The sequence below is a fragment of the Mesoplodon mirus genome (assembly GCF_964341445.2).
Source record: "Mesoplodon mirus genome assembly, chromosome: 11".
Lineage (NCBI taxonomy): Eukaryota > Metazoa > Chordata > Mammalia > Artiodactyla > Ziphiidae > Mesoplodon > Mesoplodon mirus.
In genome coordinates this window covers 21,531,771-21,552,739 of record NC_138987.1, presented here as the reverse complement: position 1 = coordinate 21,552,739, position 20,969 = coordinate 21,531,771, and the positions used below count along the sequence as shown (strand labels likewise).

The 20,969-nt window shown below is 34.9% G+C and overlaps 1 protein-coding gene across 2 annotated transcripts in view; it reads right to left on the bottom strand.

Moving 5' to 3' along the window:
• Window positions 1–238: 238 nt before the first annotated feature.
• NEDD1 (NEDD1 gamma-tubulin ring complex targeting factor) overlaps window positions 239–20,969 on the bottom strand; it is a 44,881-nt gene continuing 24,150 nt past the window's right edge. For both annotated transcript variants that reach the window (XM_082636944.1, XM_082636945.1), the window contains exons 6-15: window positions 20,165–20,394; window positions 18,315–18,516; window positions 17,738–17,933; window positions 14,028–14,156; window positions 11,358–11,405; window positions 10,224–10,426; window positions 9,201–9,354; window positions 8,132–8,288; window positions 2,347–2,413; window positions 239–1,869 (exon numbers count right to left, since the gene is read on the bottom strand). In XM_082636944.1, the coding sequence (XP_082493070.1) occupies window positions 1,765–1,869; window positions 2,347–2,413; window positions 8,132–8,288; window positions 9,201–9,354; window positions 10,224–10,426; window positions 11,358–11,405; window positions 14,028–14,156; window positions 17,738–17,933; window positions 18,315–18,516; window positions 20,165–20,394 (1,491 nt within the window). In that variant the 3' untranslated portion in view covers window positions 239–1,764. The remainder of the gene's footprint in view (window positions 1,870–2,346; window positions 2,414–8,131; window positions 8,289–9,200; window positions 9,355–10,223; window positions 10,427–11,357; window positions 11,406–14,027; window positions 14,157–17,737; window positions 17,934–18,314; window positions 18,517–20,164; window positions 20,395–20,969) is intronic.

The following is a 20,969-nucleotide window of genomic DNA, read 5'->3' as shown; positions in this document are numbered from 1 at the left end:
AATATTTTATGTCTTTTTAAAATTCAGTTGTATAAATCCAATCTCTATTATGCTATCTTGGCCAGAGGCTAAAATTCAATTTCAGGTTTCCCATTTTTACCATTTAAAATTTTTTGTGCTTATTTAGCTTTTAAATTCCATGACAAAAAAAAGTTTCATCTTTATGCATAAAGTTACTAAAATTATTTTATTTATCCAACCTCTTTTAATACACATTATGTGCATTTATAGAAAAAGGCAATAGGAAAATATTAACAGATTTAAATACAGCATGTAGCAAAACACACTTTTATGTCTTCTAAATCTGTTTGATAATGATATATAAGAAAACCTGTTATAAGCCATAATGCTTTTATAACCTGTCAGGAAAAAAGATTATATAAGCACTCCTTTATGCTTTAATACAAATTTATTCTCTGAGCCACACTAGGACAAAGTAATCTGCTTTTATTTCTTGAAGTAATTATTAGTATGTTTATACTTATTTAATATATCCTTAAAATCTCTCATCACTTAGGGGAAAAAAGTAAGCTAGCTAGATTTCCTTTTTTAAAAAAAATAGAGTTCTCTTAGTAAATACTTTCATCTCAGAAGTCAAAATTGGGCAGGAGTGCTATATACAAGGTACATAGTTTAAATCTTTGGGACAAAAGACTATAAGAAGATAAACAAGCCAGTAGCCCTCCTAATCTTATATCACTAAAAATGTAGATCAGAGCAGGCAGATGTACACATCTACATATTATCAAAGAGGTGTAAATTCTTTTGACAATTAACCTTCCTGTTGTGTTTTTTTAATTTTATTTATTTTATAGTAAGGTCAATAGTATAAAAATATTACATACAACACACAAAGAATTAGAGGAAGTTAATGATATAAACCACAAAATAAACCACACCTCATTTGGGAGAAAAAAAATGGCACTAATACTGTAATATTTAGTATGTAATATGAAATTTTCACTGTTTATAAGTTGAACTATATTGATTGAAACTTTATAGTATAATTCTGTATGTTATTAATTCATGAGATAATCAGCAGATATGCAGTTCTGGTTGAGTCTTATAAACCCTTAAAAGTTTTCATAAAGTGAGATTAGCTAAAAAATAGCAACCAGGAGTAGAGATTTGTTAGAAGTATAATACAGTAACATAAATGCAATAGATATAATGTAATCTGTGCAATTCAAAATTCTGAAAATTTTCTTATCAAATGTACAAGTAATAAATAATAGTCATACTTGACTTCATCAAGTTAACAAAATAATTACTAATCAACCTTGTGTTTTATTAGTCAATTGCTTAGAAACCCAAAACACCAATTAAAATTAATTTCTCCATAAAAATAGAAGGTATCTCAAAATCTTTAATCATCAAACATCCAAAAAAAGTTTGGAAGGCAACTGTCAACCAAAAATATTATCTGTTTAACAAAGGTTATTACAAAACATACATAATCTATTTTTTTTTCTGCACAATTTTCTTTTCTTATGAAAAAGGGCACTTAGTGTATAGCTAAAGCTTTCAGAAAATAAAGATTCTGCTGGCTTTCCTCTTAGGCAGATGATACAGTGTACAGTTTTTAATATAAAAATATAAATATTTTTGACAGAAAAGATGAAATAGTGGTTGGTATACAATCCCATCACCCTTTTACTCGAACAAAAATTTTCCCAGAGGCCATGAAAACAATACTGAATCCATGTAGCTCTGTGTTGCCAGAAGCTTCCCAAATTACAAAACATTAAAGTATTCACTGAAATTTCAAAAGTGTGCCCGTAGTCTTTTGTTTTCTTCTCGTAGTCTTTCAATTTCCGCCACTAAACCTTCATTTACTGAGTATCTTTCCAACAAAGAGTGCATTTCATTCTAGAACAGGGAAAAAAACGCTTTTAAAATTACTGGCATTTCACATTTATTTGGCAAGCCGTTTTACATATTTTCAGCTATCATTTTTCTCATGTTCGATTAACTAACTGAATTTTTTTTTTAACTTAACCACCCTTACTACTTTGTTAATATAAATGAAAGAGCACTGGTGAAATTTATATATTTGGAAAGCTTATATTTGCACATTTCGGAAGCTTTTTGCTTACTTACTGCAAAAAAAAGCTGTGAAAAAGTAGCTATCATACTTTTTTATCATACTATCATATCATATCTTTGTAACTATCACAGGTTACAAAGAAGGGTGACTAGTTAAAATCTATTTTAACTATTAAATTTCTAAAACTCCCTGTTTATTTCTTAGCAATTAGATATAGCTAAGTAAAAATACATCACCCCTTTATGGACTTTTTAGATCCACAGCTATGCTCACTTACAATAAAATATGTCAATACATACCAATTGCATATGAAACTGTTTAATCATCTCCACTTGCAAATTCACAATATCCCTATGGCATGCTTCTCTAGGGAAGAATGCAAAATATTTATTAGAATTATAACAGTTTAACCAGCTCTAGATCATTCAAGAAAATGGCTAAACTCGTATCGTTTCACATTACTGTTAATAATTATTATTACAATAGTAAAAATACCACTGCACCTAGTATTTATTTACTACGTGCCAGGCACTGTTTCTTGTACTTCAGATGTAAGAACTCATTTAATCCTCACAACTAGGTGCAATTATTACCTTCATTTTACCAATGAAGTAACTGAGTCACAGAGTAGTTATAACTTATCCAATGTCACACAACTAGTAAATGGTGGAGTAGGATATAACCCCAGGGTGTCTACCTCCAGAACTCTCATTACACTATATTCCTTAATACAGAAATTATCATTAAGGAAAGACACAGGTTTATATTACAATGAAATACAGATAATGCTCTAGGTTATAATGTTTTAACTATTATCAATGTTTAAGCTATCAAAAAAAAAAAAAAACTTCCAGCAGAATGAAAAGAGCCTATTTGGGTGGTTGTAACAGAGGTTACTCAATAAAATGCAATTAATTCATGCCTACAAAAGCCATAAAAGTGGGAACTCCCCGGCAGCCCATTGGTTAGGACTCAGCACTTTCACTGCCATGGCCCGGGTTCAATCCCTGGTCAGAGAACTAAGATCCTGCAAGCCACACGGTGCAGCCAAAGAAAAAGACATAAAAGTTATGAAGTATAACAATAAAAGGAACATTCAGCCACCTGCCACACAACTTATGGGCTAGAACATTACCAAAATCATAGAAGCTTCCTGTGTGCTCCTCTCTGACTCCAACATTTACCTCTTGGAAGAAGCCTAAGAAAGAAGTCACTACGCTGCTGAATTTTGTTTGAGCAAAGAAATGTTTTAAAAAGAAATATATATATATATATATATATATATATATATATATATATGTATGTATGTATAACACAGAATCTGTAGTCAGTATATTTTCGTTGTGCTTGCTTTTGAGCATTACAAAAAGGGTACCATATCCTATGTAGGCTTGAGTAGTGGACATTTAAAAAATAATCCAGTATCATGTTTTCAAGTTTCATATTCTATATATCTGTAATTCACTGATTTATACTAGTATGTACATTCTCCTGTCAATTTGAATTGTTTTCAAGTGTTTATTATTACAATGTTGTTATAAACAATCATGTATATGTCTCCCAACCCACATGTGCCAATTTCTGTAGATGATATATCCAAGAGTAGATATGTTGAGTTATAGGTATGATCCAGAGGTACACTGTTCAGACTTACAAAATAAAAGAAATTATTTTCCAAAGTGGTAGTATCAATGGACACACTCATCATCAGTATAACAGAGTTCATCTAGCTTTACATCCACACCAAGACTTGGTGTTACCAAGCTTTTTACAATATTTTCCCATCTACTGGGTGTGAAATGGTATCCCATTGCATTTTCAGTTGTCTGATTACTTTGTAGGGCTGAGCATCTTTCCTTATGTTCATATACCATTCCTCTTCTGTGAAATGCTTGTCTATGTCTTTAAACTGTTTTTCTACTGAATGTCTTTTTAAAAAAAATTAGAAGAGTTCTTTACATAATCTGATCCTTTATTGGTTATATGAGTACTACAGATACCTTTTGTCTTTTCATTTTGTTAATAGTGTCCTGGGAAGAACAATTCCTATTATTATTCTCAAATTTACTAACTTAATATTAATGCAAATTTATCAATCTATTTTTATAGGTAGTGTACCCTCTTATTTTTAAGTAACTTCCCAAACCCTGAAGTCATATATTGATATAAATTCTCTTACGATGCCTAAAATGTTTCCATTTACATTTAAACTTTTACCCTGTATGGAACTGATTTTTTTAAATAGCATGCAACAGGGATATATACATTTCCTCCGTCATATATCACATTTACATATATACATAGGCTTTTTTTGGGGGGGGGCTTATTTGATCCCTTTGGGCAATTTGTCCACCCTGTGCTAATGATACACTATTTTAATGATAGCCTATCTATCTGACAAACTAGTCCCCTTCAACCTATCTATTCTTCTCCAGTGTCTTGGTTATTCCTGTATCTTCCTTCTTTCATATACATTTTGGAATTATCTCATCATCTTCTTCCAAAAAACCCAGTTGGGATTTGATTGGAATTGCATTCAATCTATAGACCAAGTTAGAAGAACTGACAGCTTCATAATATCTTCCCATTTAAGTGTTAATGCTTTCTAATAATTTTTTTAATGTTTTTCCACACAGATCTTTACCATCTTTGGTTAGGTTTATTCCTAAGTACCTTATTTCTTCTGTTGCAACTAAAAGATATTTTAAAAAATTTTTTTCTCTTCTGCTTTATGACAAGAGCTGTATTTAAAAACAAACACAAACAAACAACAACAACAAAAAGTGAAGGCATCGTAGAACCACTAAAGTAGCCAGGATTGGAGGGACCATGGTCTTGTAAAGAAGGCGAGTCTACTAGGTAACCTCCACATTTACCTCTGCTTTTCCCTCTGGGGGATGTGCTGATTCCACATTATGAGGAAAAGAGGCTGAGATGAAAGCAGTGGCCTGGAGTTTGAGACAGCCTCGCTTGGTTGGGGAGTATTAGAATTCAGAACTCCCAAGGCAGCCAGGGCTGCAAGGTCCAAGATTCTGGAAAGGGGGTACCTGTAGAAAGTAAACCTGAAACTGTGCAATTTCCCCTCAAGACATCTTTGACTCCTAAGCAATGCCTGTACTGAGTTAGATGACAGGAAAACAAACATAAAATGGCAGCTAAAGATGAGAAAAGGATTTTGAGAGCCCTGTGATGAAGAATTGGAGGTTTAAGTTCGGGACCCACCAAGATAAAAAGGCCTGGTGAATACTCCAGACATTCAGCTCACATCTTAAAAGGGCACAGACTAAACCCTAGGAATAAAGGCAAACCAGAAATAAAATAGCCCTAAGAAAACCTAAAACCCAGGAAGTGATCTGCTTGCCAGAAGAAACTTACATCTTCTTGAAAGACAACAGAAGTAAACCCACAGACTTCTGCTTAGGATGTTAGCTCCCCAGCCCTAATAATGAGAACAAGCCAGATAACCAATAAAATCATACATTTTAAATAAATTCAACTTTGAGAGTGCAAAGAAATCTAAATGAACTAAAATCCAGAAAATGGTGAGTCCCTCCAGAAGAAGAAAGACCCACAGTTGTTTTCATCCTAGACAGAGCAGCAGGGGAAGAAAGCTGCCACTGATAGGGTAAAGAGAACTAGCTGAAATGTTTATAGATTTTTAAAGGCCAAGAGAAGACTGTCAAGACAATTTAGAATCCCAAGGAGTCCCAGCCGAAAATAAAGTCTCCATTCCCTCAACAACTTTTTGCCACAGGCCTTCACTGAGTGCTCACGTAAAAATTAAGGGTAGAGCAGGAGTGCTGAAAGAGACAGCCCCTAGGGCACAGATGCACAGAGCCTGGAGAAGACGTACGGGAGGGGAGGAGAACTGACAGTAACCCCTCTGAAGCACTCCAGGCCCTCACAGAGAAGTCAGCCTCCAGAGCTGAGGGAGAATGGCTAGCAGAGAGCTTCTCAATAGCCCACTCTGTCCCTCCGTTGTAAGGTACAGCTGGCAACACCTACTGGAGGCTGAAGTCAGAGCAGGTGAATTTGCAGAAATCCTTTGAGCCATTCTGGGTCCTGTAAGCAGAGGCTGCCTATGGTTGACAGAGGGGCAGAGAGCAGAGAGAGGCCCCTACCCACCCTCAGTCCCCAGTTATAGGCACACAAGGCATGATTTCTTTCTAAATTTGCCCCCGAAGAACTGCTCCCTTTCTGTGTTTTCAACATTGCTTTATTCACATTATATTACAGTTGTAACCAGACAATTCTGCTATTTTGCCCTATATATGCATTCCTGAAATATCTCATATATTTTTAAAAACTGTGTATGGAAAAATAATAGGACCAGATTTTTTTAAATGTGGTATGTACATATAATGGAGTATTATTCAGCCTTAAAAAAGAAAGAAATCTTGACATGTGACGTGGATGAACCTGGAGGGCATAATGCTAAGTGAAATAAGCCAGACACAGAAGCACACATACTGCATGATCCCATTTATATGAGATATCTAAAACAGTCAAACTCATGGAAGCAAAGAACAGAATTGTGGGTGTCAGGGGCTGGGGAGAAGGGAAAACAGGGAGTTGCTAATCAACGAGTATAAAATTTCAATTACACAAAGTGAGTAAGTTCAAGAGGGCTGCTGTACAATATTGGGTCTATAGTTAACAATACCGTGTATTGCACACTTGAAAATCCAAGAGGGTAGATCTCATGGTAAGTATTCTTACCACAATAACACTGAAAAAGCAAAAAAAAAAGGAAAGAAAATAACAGGATTTAAGGAGATAGGACTTGGGCAGACCACTCAAAACCTATATAATCTTTGTAACCTGAGCACTAACAAAAACAATTAAATCTTAATAAAAATACTAGCATAGCTTAAATATTGAATAATCAAAGATTTTACCTTAAAAAAAGTGAGGGTCATTTGGTAAAAGGGGAAAGAAGATAGAAGAAAGGACTGGGGCTGTCAAGCATGGAGGCAAGGATAAAATGCCCAAAGATGGGGGAAAATCACAAAATAAGCACTTCCTAACACAAAGCACATAGCCAAGCCAAATTAAGAGGAAGGGAGTAGGAAGAGATGGACATGGATAGGTGATTTGCTGCCTTTACCTGTGTTCATGTACTTTGTTTTGGTGGTTGTTACATGAACCACCAAAATTTCCTTATCATGTTGTCATTACTGCCCTATTTACAAATGAGTTAATTCCCATCAAAGAAACGCACATCATAGCAGCACACACTATACCTACCCTAATTAAACTATAATGCTTTTGTGGGCAGATCATCCGTTTTTGTATCCTTGGTATCAGTCAGTACATACTAGGCACATTATAAATGTCAAAATGATTATTTTTCTTTAAAAATATATTTGTTAACATTTAAAAATTTTTTTCAAAACATTTTTAACATTAAAAAGAAACATGCACCAACAAAAACTGGACATCTTCTCCAACATTCTTGCTCATGGTATTCCAAATCTGAGCAAGAGTACTAAGTAACTAAAGGTCAGAAAAGGAAAAAAAATGCAAAAGATTCTAATAATTGAAAATTGCTTTCAAAATATATTGAGATGACAGGTAAAAGGAACCAGCATTCTAAAACATCCTTACAATGTTCAAAATTCAAAGAATGAGAAGACAAGGACAGATCCAGGCAAGAACTTTTTAAAATTAAGTATTACATTCTGATGCATTCTATTTGAAAATATTCAGAATTCCTTTAAAAAATATCTTTCTCTACTATATTACTGCACATAGCATACTTAACAGGTGATCTATAAATACTGTAAGAATCCCATTTGAGCTTACCAGAATCTGTCCATAGTTTGATGATGAAAAAGATCCACAACGGCAGCCAGCCTGCTACACCATCCTGCCAAGTTACCTAATAACTGCCCTAGGGAAATGTGCCTTTTCCTAGCTGACATAAAATAAACTTAGCACTTCAAGATCAACAAAACTCATATTTTCTATGGTTTTATGGACCCCAGAACTTAGGCAAAAGTAGTAACCACAAACATTACTCATAGTTATAGTTTTACACCTAATAAAAAAAGCTAGTCAAGGTCTAGATAATTTCTCAATTACCTAAAGTCATCCAATGTTTCCTGTATCATGTTCTGAATAAAACGGATTTGAACAGGTGTCAATGGTGCATTTGGCCGATTATTTCCAATGGTATCAGCTATTTTTTCTGATAGTGAACTGGCAACTCCAGCAGTGACAGAAGATGCTATCTTTGGATCTAAAATTAAAAATGGACAAAATATTAGTAGTCAACTTGGACTAAGAGACATCAAACACTTCTAAATACGATTTGGCAAGAGAAAACTTGAAAAACTGGTAAGCAACAGTGATCTTGTGACATTCAGAAAAATTCACTGTCTGGAATACAAATCTTAGAAACTTTCAATGACATTATTTCTAATAAGTCATTTATCTATCTATCAATCTATCTATCTACCTACCTACCTACCTACCTAAACTGCCAACTGTCTAATGTAAGAACATATGACAGAGGAATTAATCTTGAAGAATCTCTGAATCATTTTCTCTTACAAAAGATGAATGTGACAAGCCACACCACAAACTAGATAAACCAAGACTATTAGAAACAAACAGAAGGAAGAGAGGAGTAAAGTAGTTCTACAGGCAAGGCCCTAGAGTTTAAGCTAATGCAATATATCCACAGAAACCTTAAAATAGAGGTATCTATATAAAAGAGCTACTACTATACAAAGAGTTTTTTGTATAGGTAAATCTTATCGCTTTAAATGCGATGGAGTTTTTAGAGTCTCTGCCATGAACTCTATAGATAGAACTTTAATATGGAAAAAAAAGACAATTTCAGGTACTTAATGACCCATTTCAAAGGGTCCTATATTCCTATCTGTACCACAGTATATCAAGACACTTACATATTGGATTGAAAATGAAATTCACACCCAAAGAGTACCAAATCAATGTGGCTGAATTTAACCTTTCATACCCATTTCATCATCTTCTAGTAAGAGAGTCACACACTAGAGAAGTGTCATAACTTTTAAACTCCTTGAACTTTTTCGTCTATGATCACTCTCTTAACTTATCCTTTTCAAGTTAAATACTGGGAGTTTTCAACTTAGCACTCAAACATCAGGAAGTTTTATGTACTTACTTGGAGTTGAGGATCCATTGACTGGAGGTTCATATATAAACTGGGCTTCAATTTCTTTTTCTGGCTTTTCAAATTTCTCAGGACTTCTTGTTTGGTTGGATGATGGAGAGGTATTTAGATTTCCAGTTTCAGCACCGGAGACCAACTTTGCAAACTTCACATTTAAAATAAACAATTAATATATAAATTCTGGTTTTATCCATATTATCCATCTAATTTGTATCTACTTTTCTCTTTTTTCCAGTAAGTACGGTCAGAAAAAGGAAGAATAGAAAGGTATCTTGAAGGAGAAAAAAATGTTGCTAGGGCCAGTGGCAAAATAAATCAACTTTACTAATCAAAAACAATTTCAATGATAACATGATAAGCAAAAGCTCATTTACTAAGAATCTGCAGTTGAATATCATTTAAAATGGCAATCACAGGCCAAAAACTAAATAAATAAATCCCCAAACTCTCATGTGATAAATGGTCAGAAATATTTCAAAAATAAGTCAAAAGACTTTTTTGTACTTCTTAAATGATACCTTTTCAATATCATTCTAAAACATAAAAATGAAAATAAACAGACATACTGCACAATAGACTCTATTAGATTACAGCAGAAGGTAATGATGATGAAATACCTTCTCAGCACCATCAATTTGCTCTAAGACTTAGAGTAAAAGACTTGACCACCAACTTGGTGCTTTGTGCTACAATGGAAATACATTCTAAAAGAAGTCAGGTATAAAATATTCTTACACAGACAGTTAAATCAAGTATCTTGTCTCAGGAAACAAACAGTGTAAGATTACACCTGCTGTTACCTCCAACATATCCAAAGACAGATTTCAAAAGTATTCTTCAGTTTTTAACATGTGACATCAAGATTTAAGAATATTTTCTACCTAGTAAGTGCACAGCACTGTCAATAATTAGGACATATCCAGTGGCAGCTGCCTGCTTTCTAGTGATGAGGTGCATTATACTTGCTAGTGATAAACACACACAGTGAGCTCAATATCATTTATAGGCAGATACCTGCTTGAAGGAGTCTTTAGGTTCCTGTTTTCCCAGATACATTTTCTTAGATTCAGCTGTCAGATCATGATTTTCATTTTCTTCTTTCCCTGGAGACCCCATAAAGACATTAAGAGGACTAGAATGCAACACTGAAGTGCTTGAAGCTACAGGATTTTTTCTTGGAGGAAACACTGAGTTCAATGGCGGTAGAAAGTCAAGGCCTGAAAAAGAGGAGAAAAAAACTAGCACTTATATGGGATGTTCCCCAATCTTGGATATTTAAGAAAAGCACTTAACACAATAGACATGTTAATACGGTAGAAAGACATGGGATTTCGATTCAGAAGACAGGTTCACTTATCAGCTCTACCTCTTATTTCATTTGAGTTTTTGGGTAAAAGTCATAAAACTCTCTGTGACTGTTAAGTGATCTGTAAATGTGAATGATGATATCCACCTCCCTGAGTGGTGAGGCTGAAAATAGATATTGTATGTGAAGATACATTGAAAACTGCAAAATACAATGAATGTTTTAGTAAATAAAAGTTTTTGGCACAATTGTTAATTTGGTATATGTCTGTGGTATATCTTGGTAGGTAGCCTCTAAGGTGGTTCCTCATGATCCCCGCCTCCTGCCAAGGATCCACAGCCTCGTGTAATCACCTCCCTTGGAATGTGGGTTGGACCTAGGAACTTGCTTCTAACAAAGAGTATATAGCAAGAGTGGCAGATCTCACTTCCAAGATTAAGTTACAAACACACTGTGGCTTCCATCTTGAGTGCCCTCTCACTTTCTCACACCAGCCCTGAGAGAAGCCAGCTGCCGTGTCGTCAGCTGCCCTGTGGAGAGGCCCACATAGGCAGGAACTGATATCTTTGGCCAACAGCCACATGAATGAGTTTGGAAGCAAATCCTTGCCCAGTCAAGCCTTGAGATGACTGCAGCCCTGCTGACACCCTAATTAAAACATCATGAGACATCTGAAGCCAAAGGTACCCAACTAAGCCATACTTGGATTCTTCACCCACAATTATGAGATGATAAGTGTTCTTTTAAGCTTCAAAATATTGGGGTAATTTGTTTGTTACACAGCAGTAGATAACACAAAATCACTTTTAACTTTGATAAAAATACTTCTCAACAGTTCTTACCATCTCCTTTGCCTACAGACTCATCACTTCCTTTGTTAACTACAGCATCTATAATAAAATTAGAAAATAAAATTTAAAAAATAGTGAAAAAGAAGCCATAGCAATTTAGGCTTCCTATTCGTTCCCCAAAGAGTTCAGAGACTAATAGTTTTAAGAAGAAAAATCTGAGTGAAGGTAAAGCTAGTATTCATATAAACTTCCCTCTTCATTCTTTTAGCTTCACGCATAGCAGCAAAGATAATTCTATGTATAGAGTCATTTAATGAGACAGCAAGTTATACTAGAAAAAGCACTGGAGTAGGCTCCAGAGACCTGTAATCCAGTTCTGCTTATACCACTGAATAGCTCTGTGACCTTGGACAAGACTTTAATATAATTATGCTTCAGTTTCTGTACCTATATAACGGGGACAATGCCCTGACCATCTCACAAGACTGTTTTGAGGATCAATTGAAATAATGTAAAAATATTTTGTAAGCAACACAATGTTATTAAAAATATAAGGTTTCATTAAAATTTTTTCAGTGGTAGAATATGTTTAAGAATATTTCAATACTGTAATATTATTCATTTACCAAATAATAACCAAAAATTGCTTAACTCCATTTTAACAGATTAATAGAAAAATGGGCAAAGGTCATTAAAAAATTCACCAGAAATTCAAATGGCCAATAAATTGATTATCATGTGATTATCATATTAGTAGGACTATCATCCATCTCTCCATCCATTCATCTATCTGCGTGTGTGTATTATACCTAGTAATCGCACAACACAGACACTTTTATATAAGTTACTCATTTTTTCCTAACAAAAGCAGAGGTACTCTTATTTAAAAGATGAAGAGGGCTTCCCTGGTGGCGCAGTGGTTGAGAGTCCGCCTGCCGATGCAGGGGACGCGGGTTCGTGCCCCGATCCCGGAAGATCCCACATGCCGCGGAGCGGCTGGGCCCGCGAGCCATGGCCGCGGAGCCTGTGTGTCCGGAGCCTGTGCTCCGCAACGGGAGAGGCCACAGCAGTGAGAGGCCCGCGTACAGAAAAAAAAAAAAAAAAAAAAAAAAAAAAAGATGAAGAAATTGAAGCACAAAAAGATTAAGACTTTTACCTAAGTAGTGTTGAATCTTTGAGATTAAAACACAATCTCTTGACAGTGAAAACCAGTACTATATTTAGTATCCATGTTTTTTTCTTATCAATAATATCAAACTCTAATAAGTGAAGGGCCTATGGCTCAAATTCTAATCTCTTTTTAAACAGCAAAAGCAATTAAAAAGGAATTTATATCCTTTATTACTTTCAAAAACCATTAAAAAGGATTTCATTTATAACTCAAACACTTTCAAAAAGACCCTTCATTTAAAAAATTACTCCAGCGGTTCTCATAAACAAAGCTCTGCAATTGGGTACTAACCTCCAAAACCTTTCTCAACTCCAGCCCAAGCCACTTTTACCTCCTTTGCCCACATCTCTCCTCTCTTTACCCCTCAACTAGGTAGTATGACCTCTCTTCATCCTGAAAGAAAGGAATCCTTCCTCTTTTATTAGATGGAAGATAGCAATTTGACCGGGCAATTTAAGGAGTCATTTTCAAGCTGGGGTAAGGCAGAAGACACTCAATAATTCTGTACCACTACATATATATTTATTCTTTCTGCTTATGAAATTAGTTGAAGAAAATTTTGAAACCAGACAATTTTAAAGTAAAAAATTAAATTTTATAAGATCATGAGTGGATGTAATAATTTAAACACCCTGCTACTGATGACATTTAGATTCACTCCTGTTTTTCAATACTATAAATAAACAGTAAACACACAAATCTCTGTGGGCTTCTCTGAATATTTTCTTAGGTAAATTTATAGAAATAGAATTAACAGGACAAAAAGAATGAATATTTAAGTCTGCCAAATCGTCTTCTAGAAATTTACCCATACTGTTAATAATACTGCCATTAGTAGTGAGACTATCCCAGTAAAGAAAATAGTATGAAAATTAGCACCAAAAAAGCACAGCCAAACAACGTGCCTAGTTCATATAGAGTGAACAACAATGATATATAATGTTTCCGTTTAACAAACTGGCAAAGTTTTTTTTTTTGTTTTTTTGGCTTTTTTCTTTTTAATGGCAACGTCTACTAGCAATGGGGAGTGAGTGTGTGTGTGTGTGTGTGTGTGTGTGTGTATGGTACTTTCATACATAGTTAGTGTAAAAGATGAGGCAATCTAACCCCCAGCCATATTTCTCCATGAAAACATTTAATACCAGTTAAATACTAAAAATCAAAGAAACAAACAAATTTCTTTATGTTAGGAAGATATTTTTTGCCTATCAAAATATCCAAGATTTGAGGAAGATTTATTTAGAAGTAGATACAAGTAAAAGATTGCCTATGGAGGCAAAACTTCCTTTAAGAAACTTCTGTGGAAATTAAAATGCTAACTTGAGAGCTATTTGCTTGGTTCCCATGTGAAAATTACTAGCATATATTTTGGAATGATAACATTTGAAATATCTGGGCAAAGGGAAAGATACCACCTCAGGTATTGAGAAAATTAGCAACTGTCATGAATAGAGTGAGACTGAAGCTATTATCCACATCTTTTAGCCAGAATAAAAATGTCATGACTACCCAAGCAAGAAGACATGATCCTCTGATCTGAACGGACTTACCATCTCTGATAGGTGAGAACATGTCACCTAAGCTACTTTTTCCAGTATCATCAAAGCTGGAGAAATCCTGGGTTTTCCCACTCTCTGTTTCCTTAGATAAAATATCTGTGTTTATGCTTCGAGGCAGACCTTGTAGAAATTGGATATAAAAATAAACATTTTTATTATTTCTCATAAGAAATTTATCATGAGAAGCTAGGTTCTAAAAATGAATGCCTTCCCTATATCATTGGTAACACTACAACTGTGGGCATCAGGAAAAGAAAGCAGAATATGACAATAGCTCAGTTAAGCATCGTTTTCATGGAATGAGGGGCTCCTCAAAAGCAAATAACTTATTTACTCATATAACACCACTCTTTAAATCTACTTTGATAGAACTTTTCTAAATAATTCATGTACTTTTCTTACACAACTTATTTTTGTTAGTGACTGACTCACTGTTAGGATCATCTACCAGTGATTAAAAAAAAGTCTCTACGGCATATAGTACAATGCCTAACATATAGCAGTTTTCAAGCAACGTTAGTTCCTTTCCCCAGCTTGCAGTGAATGGAGCTCTTTTTTCCCCTTTTTATTTTTTTCTTCACTAACAGTGGGAACCTAACACTGCTCTCAGCGTTACTGACCTTAAATGACTTCACTAACCTTGGGATAGTTTACTGAGAGGAAGGAAACCAGAATACCAAACTCATAAAGAATAGTAGACAACAGTAGACAACAATAAAGAGGCATGCAGCAGTTTACTTCCTCTCTCAGTATATACTGCATGACTTTAGGGCAAGGACGTTATAATAGGAACTCTGCAGGCTCAGTAACTTCTTGCTCATTTTTGGGTCAAGGACTGAGTTCTAGAGATTCAAGAACTTTGATGAAATCTTGGCATTTGAATCGGTAGCATATTACTGTCTTACATTTTTAAAACTGTTTTATTTGCCATCTTGGTCCCAAATGAAAACTGAAAAGCCTGGGATAAAAACAAAGATTAGCTTTGTTCACAATATTCAAAAATGTCCAAGCCTGGCTAATGAAATAAACCTAATAACCTCACAGAAAGTTATGACCAAACATTTGTACATCACTGTCATTGAACGGTGTTTATACCAAGAGTGTAATCGGTTATAAAGAAGAAATTTCTCTCCCTTTTCTAGGTCCTCAACATGTCTGAATGCATAACTCTAGCCTCTGGAACTTTATGAAATAGAAACTTGGTATCATTTGAAAATAGTGCTAAAGCCTTATTTTTCTCTTCTTAAATGGCTGTTTCCTACTGAAAATGAGCACTAGCAACAAGTCTGCAGACAGAGGTTCTTTTTTAAAATATATTATTTTTATTTATTTATTTTGGGCTGCGTTGGGTCTTCATTGCTGCGCGCGGGCTTTCTCTAGTTGTGGTGAGAGGGGGCTACTCTTCGTTGCGGTGCGCAGGCTGCTCATTGCAGTGGCTTCTCTTGTTGCGGAGCACGGTCTCTAGGCGCACAGGCTTCAGTAGTTGTGGCATGCAGGCTCAGTAGTTGTGGCTCGCGGGCTCTAGAGCACAGGCTCAGTAGCTGTGGCACACCAGCTTAGTTGCTTCGTGACATGTGAGATCTTTCCGAACCAAGGATGGAACCCATGTCCCCTGCGTTGGCAGGCGGATTCTTAACCATTGCACCACCAGGGAAGTCCCTGCAGAGGTTCTTTTCAATAACTAAATTAGGACACCTTCAGTAGAAGCCATATGAACTTATTTCAAATTTTAAATTTATTTTACACCATGCTTAAAGTAATAGCAATAATGATGATCATAACGACAATATTAGCAACACTATAATTTATTGAGTGCCTACATGTGCTAGGCCCTTTTGATACATTTTCTCCAATTTTCACAATAACCCCAAAATGTTAAATATTATCTATGGAAGAGAAAAATGAGAAAAAAGCATGGTTAAGAAAACTGCCTACTAATAAGAACCTGCTGTATAGCACAGGGAACTCCACTTCGCTGTACAGCAGAAACTAACACAACATTGTAAAGCAACTATACACCAATAAAAAATATATATATAAAAAAGAAAACTGCCTAAAGTCATCCAGGTAGGAAGGTGATAGATCTGAGAGTGAAGCCTAACATACTCTCAATCCTTCAGAGGGAGAAAAGTGTACGTGTGTGTGAGTTGAGAGAGAGAAAATGATGCAGCAAATGTGGTAAAATTTATAAAATGGTGAATCTGCTAAAGGATATACTAGAACTCAAGAGTTCTTTGTATTATTATTGAAACTTTTCTGTAAGTTTGCAATTATTTCAAAATAAAATCAATAAACAGAAATTTCTAACTCTTTGTGGGTGCACAGTAAGCATTCATTTTGCCAGAAACTGCTAATCAGCCAAGAATTATTATTAATTGTTAGCCCTGCAGACCCAAGTCTTCCATATCTAATTAATGCTGCCATTGTTACACATAAACTTCCTTATTAAAAACTAAATGAAAGACATTGAGACTTCAGAAAGTTTACAATAAATGAGAGAATCTTTATTTTAATTTTTGAAAATTATGAATAAAATAAACAATAATTTTTTAAACTAACACCAATTTTCATAACATAGTTAATTCAACATCTTGGCAAACATTATTTCTTCTTTTAAACAGATAGCAATAGTATTAGTTTCTAGGAGTTCTCAAATAAGGACCTTATTATTTTTCTACATAATATATAATGATTTTTATGTAAGGATGATATAGATATTCAAAGATAATTTATAGTGAATATACTTATTATATTTTTTTTAAAATTCTACACTACCAAGACTAACAAATTAAAGTTTTGCTTATACTTGGGAATAGTAAACTCATATTGAAAAAGCACCAACAAATATTTGTGTTCAATTTAAGTACTTGTCTTGAAAATTCAAAAAGACATGAGTACATTCATTTCTGGTAAGAATACTTTAGAGACATACTGGTATATCATGCAGACTTTTAAAAATATGTTGAAAGTTGACAGTATAGCATAACTTCTTAAAATAAAAACAAAAAGGCTTTCAGGAATTTAGGGAATTATGATCTTTATTGTAGGCAAAGAATATCTTCTACAATAAGTATGGGGAAGCTTATCACCATATTATACCTTCACAAAGTCTAAATGAACTCTTCTTTAAGAACTGTTTCATCAATATGATTATCAGAGTAGAAGAAATTACTTTAAAATTTCAACATTTTCATTTATTTTTATTTAACAAATGACTAATTTACGGCTTAATATGTGCCAGGTACTATTCAGCACTTAAATATACTCATTTCATCACCTGACTTACTTTCCAGTCTGAAAAATGAAATATAGGGGCCATTAATAGCTCTTTTTTTTTAACTAAGAGATCAGATCACAATGAAAGCATCAAAGTTTCATATTCTCTACTGATTAATCTAAAGGCACAATGAAAAGTCATCTAGTCTGTAGCGGTACTTCTGAGAGGGCATTATTCTGTTTTTAAAGTATCTTACAACAGAAGTTCAGCTGGACAGAGTAAGTGAAGTACCTTTCATTAATCTTTTAAAAATGTATAGCTAAAGTTAAATGTTTCACTTTTTCAATGTTCACTATCTGCTAATAATTTTACCTAAATACCCACGTGAATTTAAGTTCTAGGCTCTTAAAGAAAGTGATGATGATATCCATTTGGGAAGGAGACAGGATGGGAACTCCAAATACTATATATAAACAACATTTACCTGCTTTGTCTTGAACAGCAGCTGCTCCTTTCCCCACAACTGCTGCCGTGGGCTGTAGCAGAACTGTGGCAATGGAAGTGGTAGCTGCTTCTCTGGCAGCTCCAGACTTCTGGACTCCTCCACCAGCAGTGCTCACGTTAACAGTACGTTGGTTCACAGCTGTGGGCTTATTGGAACAGCCTTTATTTAAACCTGACTGAAACGGAAGGGAATATTTGAAAGCTCAGGTTTCTAATGCTCCACACGAGACATTAATATTTTATAAATTCCCTATTAGTTTAAAAAATATTGTTTTTCCCTTAGAAATCTTAAGCTTGCTGGTGGATGTGAGAGTTTCCCTCTGAACCATAAAAGCCTTTTAATATTTTTGAAGAGAGAGAAATGTGAAAAGCGCAAAAAAAAGTTTTAAAACTAAGTATCAAATGGATTCGTACTACAATTATTTACAATGCATTGATATAAAAATTGTTATGAAGCAAAACTACACTGTGTTTAATGGACAACATACGATTTCTATATTCTGAACTAGATTTATTTAGTAAAATCAAGAATGCTGAAAAGAAAGAAAATATCTTACCTTGGAAAGGACAGTGGAGTACTGAAATGCTATACATTGCACAGATGTCTTATGTGCACTGATGGTTTTAACTGGTGATTTCAACATCCTTAAATCATATTGATATATTTTCCCACGGGAAGATCCAATAGCCAAAGTGGCTCCATCAGGCATGAAATCTACTGCAGTTAGAGGAGCGTCAGCCACTAGAGTTTTCACTAGCCTTTGGAAAGGACAGCGAAGTATATGTAGATATGTGAATGTATATATATAAGCTTATACAACATATAAATAACTGTAAACCAAAACCAAAGTTACTTAGATTTCGGCAAAGTTACTTGGAATACCCATCTCAAATATCTGTTTAAAGCAGAAATGCAGAATTAGACCTGGAGACATTTCTACTACAATGGCATGTAAAGGAACTGCTAAGCACTTCATCCTATTTTTCTATTCGCTTCCAATAGATACAATATATTCTGTATCTTCTAGAAACAGGACCTATTCCTTTGAGTAATTATTATTTTGGCAGTGAACGTGATAGAATTCCTGCATGTTACTCCACAAATAAGGGCTCTATAGCCTCAGGGTTAAGGAGGCTCTAAGTATCCCCTTTCCATTTAGTGACCTGCTTAGGCCTCAAGAGGATTATGACCTTTGACAAGGAAGCAGCTGCTACTTTGCTCTTGGTTATGCATCTCTTGACCCAAAAGCTAACAGGATTCATGAGGCTTAATCCTCCCAGAAGCTAATACAGAAGTATGGATACTGATCTGCTGAAGCTGACTCCTTGCTGGAGTGTCAGGTATATGAGAGGAATGGTTTACTGTTAGGGTTCTCAATAAATTAGTTCAAAAACAAAAGAATAAAAAAAAAAAAAAAAGAAGAGTAAAGTAAGTAACAGTAAACTTTAAAAAGGGGCTCACAGTAGGTCCTTCCCTAGCAGTAATATTATAATAATGCCACTTCCTTTAACATGATCATTAGATATTTTTAGGTGTCGTGAATACACCTTTTGCAGTCTTACAGTTTTTTTTGTTTTTTAAGCTAACCAAGCACACTTATAACTGTAAGAAGAACAAGAAGGCATAACAGACCTAGATACTTAGAGAATTATGTACCCTTTAGCTCTATATCAGTGGTTCTCAACTGGGGGTAATTTTACTACTTTTAATTTGGAGAATACTACTGACACCTAGTAAGTAGAGGCCAGGGATGCTGCCGAATATCCTACAATGCTCAGGACAGCTCCCCACAACCAAGAATTATCCAGCCCAAAATGTCAACAGTTTAGAAACCCTGCTCTAGATAATGAATTAATTTTAAAGCAAATTAATTATATTGCTTTAAAAATACACAAATTTAGTTGTATTCTAAAAAAGAGTAATATGCATGCATGCTAAAATAAAGATGTGAAATCATTAACATGTTACCCCTCAACTTTCATCATCCAGAAGTACTCTAAAGCAGGGGTTCCCAACCCCCGGGCCACGGACGGGTTCAGGTCCGTGGCCCGCGCTGCACACAGTAGGAAGTGAGCGGACTGAGGGCGAGCGAGCAAAGCTTCATCTGCTGCTCTGCGCTCGCATTACGGCCTAAACCATCCCCCCAACCCCCACCCCACCCCACCCGGTCCACAAAACCAGTCCCTGGTGCCAAGAAGGTTGGGGACCGCTGCTCTAAAGAACACCCACATCTCATCTAGTTTTTTCCGCATGGGAAAAAAAAAAGAAAATTCTACCTTATTAGATAACAAATACACAAACTTTACATCTTCTAACATTAATCAGAGGTCTATACAAATCACAAATATGGCTGCTAATGAAAGAATTATTTGTTACTAAATTAAGAAATGAGCATGTTATACTTACTTCTTACTTGAAGTGTCATAGAGAATGATTCTTTTATCCAAGCCTATAGTTACAAATAGCAATTCATTGACAGGAGAAAAACAGATGCCTGAACCTGGAGCTTTATGTGTACTGTCAAAGTTATGGTATGGACTCTGACTGTTCACATCCCAGAGAGTTACTATTCCATTATCCGAAACACTGCCCAGTAGCGACTTCTTAAACAAGGAATACTTCAAGTGCCGAACAGACTATGAAAACAAAAATAAATTTTACGGAATTGTAAGCATACATAAGAACATTTTATATAAAGTATAAATATGGCCAACCACATTATTCACAAGGGATTTAGAACGTCTCTGGTTTACCGCATAACAGGTTTCAATCATGACAACCATAAAATCATCTACTCTATAAGATGACCCTAAGACATCTTAACTCTAGTAACTGAATATTTGTCATGATTTTATTATGTGGGAGTAGAGTTACCTCAGTCACCTCTTTTTCAGAAGAAAAATACAATATATTGAGGTAAACTGCATTAGTTCATCAGGATCAGAACATTCCACCTAAATAAAAGGCCCAGTCACAGTCAAATCATGAATAAGGATAAGGGAACACTGGTAGAGAATAAGCAATAATATTTTGCATTTGTTTTCAATATATATTTTTGATATCCGGATACGTTTGAAACTGACCTGCTGGCAATTCAACACTTGAAGCACAATAAAAAATTACCTAAAATACAAAGGGGGAATTGGCAACACTCTAGACTGGGGATGGACTATATATCCATTCTTTCAAAAGCTTTGGCCTGAGGGCAATG